The 12,525-nt window shown below is 34.1% G+C and overlaps 1 protein-coding gene across 9 annotated transcripts in view; it reads left to right on the forward strand.

Annotated features, from left to right (window-relative positions):
- The window catches only part of LOC106784545 (MAP kinase-interacting serine/threonine-protein kinase 1-like), a 28,517-nt gene extending 19,237 nt beyond the window's left edge, over positions 1-9,280 (forward strand). For 8 of the 9 annotated variants that reach the window (XM_014744221.1, XM_014744222.1, XM_014744224.1 and 5 more), the window contains 4 exons: positions 3,847-3,981; positions 6,593-6,949; positions 7,050-7,620; positions 7,881-9,280. In XM_014744221.1, coding sequence (XP_014599707.1) covers positions 3,847-3,981; positions 6,593-6,949; positions 7,050-7,620; positions 7,881-8,340 — 1,523 coding nt within the window. In that variant the 3' untranslated portion in view covers positions 8,341-9,280. Of the gene's footprint in view, positions 1-3,846; positions 3,982-6,260; positions 6,459-6,592; positions 6,950-7,049; positions 7,621-7,880 lie in introns of those variants that run through there. The other variant, XM_014744229.1, reaches the window with a different exon arrangement.
- Positions 9,281-12,525: the final 3,245 nt, after the last annotated feature.

A 12,525-nucleotide genomic window follows, 5' to 3' on the forward strand; every position in this document is an offset into this window, starting at 1 on the left:
AGAGAGAGAGAGAGAGAGAGAGAGAGAGAGAGAGATCTGAACTATTAATTAATTTTATTTTCCTTCTTTTATAAGTTACCATCGAAAAATGATTAAATAATATTTGATTCATTCATTTGTGTGTGTTCAAAAATTCTAATACTCTATATTGATTAATATTTAACTTAAATTTCAAATAAATAATGAAGCTTAACGACATTAGCAAATGAAAGGAAATTTGGATACCCATTTGAATAAAAATTAATATCCGTTTCATAGAGAGAGAGAGAGATAATTGATTTTTGGCTAATACGCGGCTGTTTTGGTACTAATTTAAAAAATATATACGTATATATATAGTACTCGTCCTGTCTGCATAATATTTAGCTATGTAGAATATTTGAATGATTCATTTGGAGATCGTTCTCTCTCTCTCCCTCTCGCGTGAGGTTACGCATATACGCACCCTATTATGAGACGCACATGTCTCGTTTCATCTCGTATCTTTTTGGCATTATATGATAGAGAAATTATTTTCGAGTAACGAAGTGGGTTAGTCGGTATGTTCGAATTCAACGACGCAAATCCTGAAGGGCGTCGGTAGGGCAAACCCAAACAAAGAAGAAAGGGAGGAAGGACCCTCGCGCATGTTCCGCTTTCGCTCTCCTTCCCATTCCTCCCCTTTTTACTCCTGTTAAAGGGAAGCAACCATTTCGAAGGACGCGCGAAAGGTTGCTTTTGCGTTTAGTTTCAACGACGAATGAAATAACTCCGATTGATCCATTTATTTATTTTTTTCTATTTCATTATTTTCTTCGCGTATCATCTTACTTTGACAAATATAAACGATGACATAGCGAACTTTTCCTATTCACAAGTACAGAGATTAATAAAGTTGGCAATATGATCCTATTTCTATTAGAAAGTTGGCGAGACGCAAAGCTTTAGCATAAATTTTATTTTCTCGTGCAAGAATAATACATTTTAAAGGATATTTTTTAGGAACTTGTCGCCAAAACTTAACTTAACGGGGTCAACAGTAACATCAATTATTATTATACATCTTACTATACAAGTAGTTTTGAGATTTACCAAAGTCAATACGAGTATTAATTATTAATGTAAATTCATTTGTTTTCTCGTATTCGAAGGATTTTTTATTTTGCCGCCAAGAAATATTTTGGAAAATTTTCAGTCAAATCTTTTGTTAGCAATAAATATATTTTGTAAAGATCCCGAACAATGAATGAATTTCGTGTCGTTATTATTATGATTACTATCATCCACATGTAAGGTTTTCAAAGGATAACGAATGTGAGTCATAGTTCGATCGCGGAATATTATTTGAAAGCGAACAAAGGAAACCAGAGAAAGGACGAATTTAATAAAATCGATGTGTTTCGGTTCCGATATAGCTTTCTCTCTCTCTTTCTCTCGCTATAATTACGTGTACCATCATCTCACGAATATTACTCGACGTTTAAAAAAAATCAGATTTTTAATAGATTTTATATTTCGAAAAGCATAACGTTTCTATTTGGATAGTTAGTTGAAATGTTGGTCGAGTGAGCAGTAGTAATGGAACATCACCATACCTTCCATCCAAATTACTTTGATATTATCGTATTCGTCGAACGTATAGTGATCGCTCTACCCGATTACGTAATTCCCTTAGGGGTGGACGTTAGGGCGATTTAAGCCCGAGGAAGCCGAGCGCGAGCTCGCCGTTATCCTGCACCAGTGGTACTCAACTTGTAATCATTTTTTCTTACCTTTTTTTTATATAACGTAATAAAGGATGACTCAATTCGATATAAAAATGATCAATTATATCTCATTTTGTTGGATGGTAATAATTAGAGTTCCATAGAGGGAGAGAATGTATTATTACAATTAGGATAGAATGCTAACACAGTGTTAGGTATATCATATCTCACGAGAGAACCGAACAAGAGAGAAAGAGTGATGGCAGCGTTCCTTTCTGTGCCAGTCATTGAACTCTGGCTCCGGTCGTTGCATGACGACGACGACGACGACGACGACGACGACGACGACGACGACGACGACGACGACGACAACGACGATGATGACGACGACAACGCTCACGAATAACGTACAAAAATACATTTTTTATCAACCGCAATTATTATTGTACCAACAGGAAATCAAATATATCAATTAAATGTTCAAAATATCTTACGTGGAAGTTTCCTTTCTCCTTTCATGAACTTAATCGATTTCCTTGAGTCTCCTTTAGTCATTTCTGCTTATTAGAGGCTCTCAACTTTGCGTATCTTTGTAACTCTTTTTCAGACACCTGCACAAAATTAACAAGATTATAGTATTTATTTATTTATTCGTTTATGTAAATGTATTATATTATGTACTAAGGGTTCTGAATTTCGCGTTTCTTATCTCTTCCAAACACTTGCTTGAACACTTGCATTTAGAAAGAATAAGTGTTATTTATCGGTAAATTGTCTTTCTTTTTTCGCGAAAATGACATGTTAATAATCTTCCTTTCATAGCATACAGAATAAACGATTGATTGGTGTTCAAGGTTAATGCATTCTCGTTTGTGAACAGACTCGTGGTATCGAGTATAACGAAAGAGTTAAAGAGTTATTTCGGTGTACGCAAAATATGATTAGCTTTTGGATTTTTCAATAAGATGATATATTATCCTTTCCTTTTTTCCTTACCTTCTGAACTAATTGTAAGAAAATGTTTTCTAAGGATGTATAAATGTAGAACACATAATTAATGTATCAGTAGTAATAAATTGCTTTGGTCTAACTTAAGTTTCAAATGGACCTGGAAGAGTCACAATGCTCCCGAAATATGTCTCTAATTATTTTTGATTGAAAAGAGAACTCGAGAGAGAGAGATTAGAGAGATCTACTTTATTTTTTGTTATTTTTACATAGGAACGGAACGATCGAGTTTCGAGCCGAATTAAATTCAACAGATATCTCGTCGAGAGCAACGAATTCTATTTCTCTCTCGAAAGAGGGGTGGAGGGAGCAAAATATTCGGGAAGTTTCGAAAAGGATGTAAATTATTTACATTTTCATTCTCCTCTCGTCCCTTGTAGCAGCTACTGCGTAACTGCTATTGGAAATTGTAGCATCCCTCGTTCTGACTGACGAAACTTTTGATGGGTCCCCGTAACCGACCTTTCCTCCCCTTCTTTTTCTCTTTATTTTCTTTGATTTTGTTTTCTTTAATGAACGAGTACTAGTTTTATACTTTTTTCCTCGATATCTTTTCTCTGTTCCTTTTTGTAAAGAAAATACAAGTTTTGGCGTTCATCAGATATACGATTATTTAAAACAATGAGTAAAAGGAAAGTAGAATACGCGAATATATATTTATGTATATGTGCGGTGCAATATGTGCATACATTAAACGTACATTATGATGAAACTTTGTAATCTCGTGACGAAGAGAAGAATTCCCGAGAGCGATTGCGATAAGGAAACGTGAATTCTAGAGTAGTATCACGTGCACGACTAATTGTAAGTAAGTTCGCTCGATAGTGATAAAGGATGTACTTCAACTTGGATATTATCGCCGTGGTAAATAAACGCGACGTTATTCGTACTTGCAATAACGTTTTCTTCTAAAAAGATCTTCCACAGGATCTCATATTCGCACTAGACGGAAGCTCTAACTTGGTCCAACGACAAAACTGTGGCGGCCATTTGTCGCGCTTTTTAAAGACGATCTATTGTAAAAGTTTGAAGATCAGGTTGAACAAATAAGCGAGACCTTGCTCTCGTTGCAAATTGTTTTTTGGCAAAATGAAAAATGAATTAAATCTAATCGAAAGTCTTTTTATATTTTGTTTATTTCTTATTGTTTTAGGCGATGGAACTTGCAGAGACGTCGTTACGACGGGAGAATCGATGAGTGCTGTACAAGCGCGTCAGGAAGAGGCAAGACGCAAAAGACGCAGGAAGAAACGCTCTGGATCCTCCTTTGTTTCCACTTGTTTTCAAGGTAGATATTTTTTGGTGCAACCAAAAATCCAAAAATACAGTCAAAAATTAGCCAAAAATACCAAATGTTATTATGTACGCAACGTTCCGATTTTGTTATAATGGTATGACTAATGCAAAAGAGATATCTTTTATCATATATTTATTATCACCAAATAGAACTATTCTATTTCGATGACTTACCTGTTTTCTCTTACTTTCTTTCTTTCTTTCCATTCTATGACCTTTCTCAAGTTCGGAATGTTCGAGAAACTTACACGAACTTCTAACTCGATTATCGATTTACGTGTATACACAAGTATATTTACATGCACACTTAGCTCTCACTGTTCTCTTGTTTGTAAATAATTTCGAACATTCGTCTATTATGAGAACAGAAAAAAAAGAAGATTTTTAAAATTACAAATAGTTATAAAACGAAAAACAATAAATAAATATATCTAACATAAGTATAATATAATCAAATAAATTAGAAACATATAGTTGTGCAATATGAAGATTAAATCGATGTTAGAGTTCTTAACAATTAATAGTTATACTTGGTAACTATTGATTAGATTAGATTGAAAATTAATTGCAAGTACTTTTTTTTTTTTAACTCTTACATTGTATTTCTAACATATGATAATAATTATTATCTATCGTTGAGTTGTCCAATAAATTTGTGCCGATTTAAGGATGGGTAAAAAAGTTTTGTGCACATTTTATTTGAAACATTTCGATACTTTGTTGTAAAATAAAAATAAGTTCGACCAAGAAGAAAATTGTTACTATTTTAGGCTAAAATATATTTAAACAATTCCGAGTAATTTTCTAATCAAATTATATTTCGCTGTAAGACTTAAATTTTCGACAAGAGAGAGAGAGAGAGAGAGAGAGAGAGAGAGAGAGAGAGAGAGAGAGAGAGAGAGAGAGCCAACACTAACCGAGTTTGCTACCTTGCTGAGCTAGGTCATGTTGCGTCATCTCCGATCGATTTGCGATCCCATAAGCGAAAACTTTCCATCACGTGGAGAGGAGAGAGAGAGAGAGAGAGAGAGAGAGAGAGAGAGAGAGAGAGAGAGAGAGAGCCAACACTAACCGAGTTTGCTACCTTGCTGAGCTAGGTCATGTTGCGTCATCTCCGATCGATTTGCGATCCCATAAGCGAAAACTTTCCATCACGTGGAGAGGAGAGAGAGAGAGAGAGAGAGAGAGAGAGAGAGAGAGAGAGAGAGAGAGAGAGCCAACACTAACCGAGTTTGCTACCTTGCTGAGCTAGGTCATGTTGCGTCATCTCCGATCGATTTGCGATCCCATAAGCGAAAACTTTCCATCACGTGGAGAGGAGAGAGAGAGAGAGAGAGAGAGAGAGAGAGAGAGAGAGAGAGAGAGAGAGAGCCAACACTAACCGAGTTTGCTACCTTGCTGAGCTAGGTCATGTTGCGTCATCTCCGATCGATTTGCGATCCCATAAGCGAAAACTTTCCATCACGTGGAGAGGAGAAACATTCGCGTAACCCTTTAGGTCACTCACAAGTATACATATAGAAATAAAAAATCGTTGAGAAAAGAAAAATATATAAATAGCATTATACGCGTTTAACGTTAGTAATATTTATTCATATTTTTTAATAGTTTTCGATCGTTTTTGATCTCGCGTTGTTTAGCTTGCCTTATTTCAAGATCATCGATCGATGCATATGCGTTCGCATACGTGTATATGTTATTATTCGTTTTACTTCTTGGAGGAGGGGAGGAAGGATTTAAAGTATGTAACTGGTTTTGACGATCTACGTAGAACGTGAAAGCACATTATCGGCTTCTGGTTGCTAGGTGCCTACGGTGTTGCCGGATGCTCTCGTGTAATCTGCCGTGTTGTACCAACAGGAGTGGCTGCCTTTCAAGAGTAAGAGAGAGAAATACGACAACGGCGTACGAGTTGTCACGAGGAAAAGGGTTGATGGGGGGAAGGCTTTGTCGGGTTTAGTTGGAGAACGTTGGTGGGGATGAACGATGTGGGGTTACGGGAAGCAGAATGGTAGGCCGATAGCTTGTTAGAGAAGGGAAGAGACGAATGGTATATACGCGTAATACGATTGTGCAACGTTGCCATGATGGTACGTTGTTCGCGAATCAACCCCTTTTGACCTTGACATTGGCTTCTCCTACAACGCAGGACACACACCGATTCATCATATTTCACTATATATCGACTCTTCTCCTGGCGTACAGCACCACAACCACACATTTTCTCAAATTCTAATGAATCGATGCTAATAATTAATCGTATTTAATAAGATTCACCTTAGACATGCGGGGGTAACACAACTGCAATGCAAAACTTCAATGGATTTATGGCGTTTTGATTAGAGATATGCACCACACGTGCTAATACCAATTGGTAGAAAGAAAGAAAGAAAGAAAGAGAGATGGTCACTAAAATGGTTAAGACAATGGTATAGATCGGAGTTGGAATGATCTCTTGAGTAATGTTCGGTAGGTAGGTGAATAAAGACAAGAAATTGTTTGATTTCATTAGAATGAAAAAGAAATGTCTTCTGTTGTATTCGTTTGCTCTCTTTCTATAATTAGTTTATTTGATTAATAATTTGTATTTCATCGTGTTTCAGATTTGTACAAATTGACAGGAGAAGTTCTTGGAGAAGGAGCCTATGCCTCGGTACAATCGTGTACGTCTCTGTATACAGATTTGGAATATGCCGTAAAGATCATCGATAAGATTCCTGGACATGCGCGTGCTAGAGTTTTCAAGGAAGTCGAGACATTCCACCATTGCCAGGGGCATCCTAATATTATACAGTTAATCGAGTTTTTCGAAGATGAAGAAAAGTTCTATCTCGTTTTTGAAAAAATCAATGGTGGTCAACTGTTGAATAGGATTCAAGAGAGAGTGCATTTCAGCGAGAGAGAAGCAAGTCAAATCGTTAGAGAGATTGCCAGTGCATTAAATTTCCTTCACAAAAAGGGTAAGATCTTGAAATTTGTATGAGCAATCGATCGATGAACAATCGATTTGTTTATTTATACAAATGTATAAATATATTTTGTTTTTGTGTTTATATACAGGAATTGCGCATAGGGATTTAAAACCCGAAAACATTTTGTGCGTTTATCCGGACAAATTAATACCGATTAAAGTATGCGATTTTGACTTGGGTTCTGGTATAAAGTTCAACAACTCACTCTCCAGTCCCGTAGCTACGCCACAATTATTGACACCGGTTGGAAGCGCAGAATTCATGGCTCCGGAAGTAGTCGAGGCTTTTATCGGCGAAACCAATTATTACGATAAACGTTGCGACTTATGGAGTCTTGGGGTGATAATGTATATTTTATTATGCGGCTATCCACCATTCTATGGTAACTGTGGTACAGATTGCGGCTGGCAGAGAGGAGAAAATTGTCAAGCTTGTCAGGAGTTATTATTTACCAGTATTCAAGAAGGGAGGTATGAATTTCCTGACAAAGAATGGAGACATATATCTGAGGACGCCAAGGATTTAATTAGAGGCTTGCTAGTAAAGGAGGCTCACCAAAGGCTCAGCGCAGAATGCATTCTTAAACATCCTTGGATTAATCCTGGGCCATCGTCGGTTGATAATAGCGAACAATCTCTTATCACGCCTCATATCATTAGGTAACGTATTATTTTCTTAATATATCTACATTGCTCAATGAATGAATCATGTTATAGAAGAAGAATCGAGTGCATTATTTTACTTTTAACACACGGTCCCTACTAAGTTGATTTTTCGACATTACAAATAACGACAAATAATTTTTCTGTTTTTCACATATATATATATGAGATGAATTTGATTCATATGCGACAAAGAACTTGTTAAGTCAAATTAATAATAAATTAGTTTTAACACGCGTACAATTATCTAATTACAGAAGAAATAATTCTGCTCGAGAGCTCTCAGCATTTGCTGAGTCGGCAATGGCTGTGAATCGCGTGGTACTTCAACACTTTTCCATTAACTTGGAGGAGTTGACGGAGAACAGGGAGCCAAGACTGTCTACGTCATCAACGGATGATGACAATCATCCTTACGGTCACATGTCCGACTCCAACAGTGAATTGTCGGAGAACAGCAGTAACAAACACGCAACTCATTCTTCCAGCGAATTCGACAATAGTTCGCGTCAAAAATCTGGCTCAATTAATTCCAGCATCGATTTAAACGAATCTAAAATAATCGGTAAGGATCGAATAATAGGTAAAGATTCGTTTCAAATTTTTGGTCTCTCACCGCCTAGCGAGAGTAAATTAATGCAACGTCGTATTAAAGCACGTTCGAGTTTGATCGAATGTCAAAATAACAATCCTGTTATCGCGTCTCCAAGTGGCTGAAATTTCACGATTTTAATAAGAAGTGTAAGAAAGAAAGAAAGAAATAATACCGATCTCTCCTTCTTAGAGTATAATTCGTCTTTGCTACTACTTTCCCTTTCTGGAATCGCAAAGGTGTAATATACTTTTAACAAACGGCTTAAAAAGAGTTACGATTTATTAGTGTATATAAGCAATTCCTTCATTCGATTTAGAATGAAATTGGCTTGTATAAACAAACAAAAAAAAACAAAAACAAAATATGATTAAAAAGAACAAAACAAAACGAAAAAAAATTATATATATATATTAATATTAATAATAATTATACTACGCGCTATACAACAGGACAATGACGGCGATCTAAAGGAATCTACGATGAATACAAATATTTCATATTATAGTTTTTCTGTATTTAAGCGAATACGAAACACGACAATTCAGTTCATTGTTGCCCTTGTTTCTTCTTATTACCTTGTGATTTATATTTTTATTTTCTTTTGCCCCTCTTAATAAGAATATTTTTTGTTTAATTTAAGCTGTCAACGTCTCTCTCTACGCGTGATAATTCTATCTTCATGTAGGCGGTATAGTAGTATCTTATATTATGCAAGAGACAACATTTTTCGCGGTGTCATAGACGAAAATACATCGATGTGGATGAAAAGGTTGACCTTTTTTTCTAACATCGAGACGATAATAGTCTCTTACAAAAAATAAGATTTCTACGTTGGATACATTCCAACTCGTGTATTATACTGTGTTACAATTCACCATTACTCATTCAATCATCCAAGTTGTAAACTTTTGTAAAATATTATGTCCCAAATCATCGATCTTTATTAGAAAAAAAAAAAATAAGTAAATAAATAAGAAATTAATAATTATACTACGAGTTGGAAGGTTTATCTCTACGTACTGTACATGATGCATGCTTGTATATAACATTAAAGGAGAAAAACGAAAAAAAAGAAAAGATATATAACACTATCACTCGTAGCATGCAACAATTAAAAAAAATCATATACATATATAACAAGAGTGAGAGGGGGGGGAGAGAGGGAGAGAGAGAGAGAGAGAGAGAGAGAGAGAGAAAGAGAGAGAGAGAGAGAGAAAAGATTTTAAAAATTTATTTTTATTTATTTCAATTCACATTATTCTTCTTTAAGGGAACTACTTTAATGTGAATCATTAACAATAAACAACAAACATCATTCGGATTTGTAATGATGTGACCGATTAAATAACAGTTTCTCATAGTAGTTTGTGTAAAACTTCTTATCGGATCTGTAAGACAATGTCTTCTGGCCTTTTTTACTAATTATTATAATAATAATGATAATGCGTAAGAATGCATATGTTATAGGAATTTGTATATCATACAAAGAAAAGAAAAAAGAAAACGAGACATCGTACTCTTTAATGCTGTTACATTCGAATTTTACAAAATACGAATCTTTTCAGTTCTTTATTTTTTGATTGAATCTGTCGATAATAAAATAAAATAAAAATATAAATTGTATCTACATATAAATATAAACACATAAAGGAGAGGGCAATAAAAGAAAAGATTATGAAGGTTTTCTTCCATTATAATAATGACTGCTGAATTTGAACACGATTTAAAGAATAGAAAAGTTTTTGTCTCGTTTACATGAAGTAACAACAATACATAACAAAAAAAAAATATATATATATATATATATATATACACTGGTGCGCATCCTTGTAAATTATTATTGTCTTATGGTTTGCTCTCGTTTAAGGATTACTAAAAGGACGCTAGATCAGAAGTTTGTAAGAAAGTTTAGAAACAAGGTCCAAGAAAAGAATTGGAGAGTGAGAGTGAGAGAGAGAGTGAGAGTGAGAGTGAGAGTGAGAGTGAGAGTGAGAGTGAGAGCGAGAGCGAGAGCGAGAGTGAGAGAGAGAAAGAGAGAGGGAGAGGGAGAGGGAGAGGGAAACAAAGCTTAAAAAATAAAAAATAAAAAAGGTAACAAAAAAATACAAGGCGGGAAGGAAGATCGAACGAATGCCATTTTTATAGGTGTTTTAAGTATAATTGTAGAAGAAAAAAAACAATCTTAGTTTGTAAGAAACAAATTCACTTTCAGTAATTAAAATAAAAAAACACGAAAAAAAAAAATAAAAAATACAATAAAATAAATAAATAAATAAAATAAGAAAAGAAAAAAAGAGAAAAACTTAACAAAAATTTATACCTGTGTCATAAGTAAGTAATAATACGACGTACACTGATGCCAAATCCCAAAAACATATGTGAAATCCAAAAAACAGTTAGTTTTTTGGAACTTTTATCCTGTGGAATACGTTTAGTGGATCCTGCAGCATCTTTACCAACCATCTGTTATGGATAAGTGCTTATGCACATCTATAAATGATAAATAATTGAAARGTGAGCATTTTATGACTCGCTTTGCTTCGAAAATTACGGTCTCTTTAAACGCGTATAGTGCAGTTCATATTTGTCCAATTTCAACAAATAAATATGGAATCTTATTTTCGCTTGACAGTAAGTACATATTTCACAATAAATCTCTTTGAAGGAGAAAATTGTTGAAACAAAGCTTCATATTGTTCATCCCAAGAAAATGAAACTTTTATCATTTGAACCCATGCTTTAATAAACAATACAAAAAATTGAATTTAGTATACCGATTAATTTTCCTATTTTTAATTTTCTTCGAGAAATGATTGGAAATTTTATATCAGGTAACTAATATTAAGTTAGATTTTATTTTCGATCGAATCTACAATTTATATGACCTTCTCTGAATGTTGCGCATGTGTATGAGGAACCTAATTACTAAAATTAAAGATAATAACGTTTTGATTTTAGTATTTTACCTTCGAATTCGTGCGAAATCGCAGTAATACTTTAAACAGAAAGAATGTGTTGGAACAAAAACACTGGTAGGCGGATTATTACGAAGTGACGGTTGAACAAAGTAACGGTTTGACGCCGATACATTTGCTTGTCTACTATTTTTCCTTATCTCTTTCCTAGAAATCCAGAAAATGCGACAGAAATAGCTTCCTTTTAAACCCTCTTCTTTCGATCTGCTAAAATCTTGTCTGTGTGTTGTGCGTGCGTGTTTCAGATAAAGAAAATATATTTTTCTAAACACGTTTTTTAATCTTAAATTTTAATATTTAGGTGCATTACTCCCTTTATACACATGCGCCACGTTCGAAACTCATAAAAACAAAATTTAGTAAAAATGTACTTTAACTTAATATAAGAGTCACTAAAATCCGCTCACTCTTAGTATACAAAATATTTACCGAAACTTTGCAAAGAAAAAGCAAAGCTGTAAAATAAAATGCATTCCATTATCTGACATCTCCTAAACTTCACATGCTAAATTTATAGCTCGACGAAGTATTCTGCGCGTAGAAAAAAGAGTGTACTTTAAATTCATATAAGTTTCATTAAAATCTATTCACTTTTAGTATAAAAAATATAAACGTGAGACTTTTTACTTGCTAAAGTATTCTAAGGGTAGGGCAAAGTTTGTACTATAGTTTAAAATAAATTTTATTAAAATTTGACCACTGTAAGTATAAAAAATATTGACGAGAACGTTCCAAAAATATGAGAGCAATGTGTGAAAGATACATCCTTTGCAGCATTTCATTTTATGGGATTTTAAGTATTTAAAACGCAAGACTACTAGCCGAAAAAAGTATTGTACGTGTAGGGCAAAGAGTGTACTATTATTTAGTATAATGTTTTTTAAAATTAGTTCACTCTAAGTATAATATATTGACGAGAACGTTCCAAAGATATGACAGCTATGTGTAAAATATATGTATTTGCTGCATTTCATTTTCTGGGATTTTAAGTATTTAAAACGCGAGACTTTCAGCTTGAAAAGGTATTTATTGTTCGTGTTAGGCGAAGTGTGTACCCTAATTTAATATAAAAATCATTAAGATTGAACGGCTATAAGTTTTAAAAATTTTTTTCGCAAACTACTTATTAAAATAAATTTCTTTATGGTCCTGCGTGAAGTATGTCCGATTGGAAAGTTACTTAAACAAGAAACGACATTACTGTTTTTGGATATTTTGTGAACCTTTGAAGATTGATTTATTACTAGATATAGTATTCTTTCCGTAGGAATAAGAGTTTAATTTTATTTAATATGTAGGTCATTCATATCTTTTTACCTTAAATATAGGAAA

The sequence above is a fragment of the Polistes canadensis genome, unplaced genomic scaffold (assembly GCF_001313835.1).
Source record: "Polistes canadensis isolate GaletaPanama2010 unplaced genomic scaffold, ASM131383v1 scaffold_37, whole genome shotgun sequence".
Lineage (NCBI taxonomy): Eukaryota > Metazoa > Arthropoda > Insecta > Hymenoptera > Vespidae > Polistes > Polistes canadensis.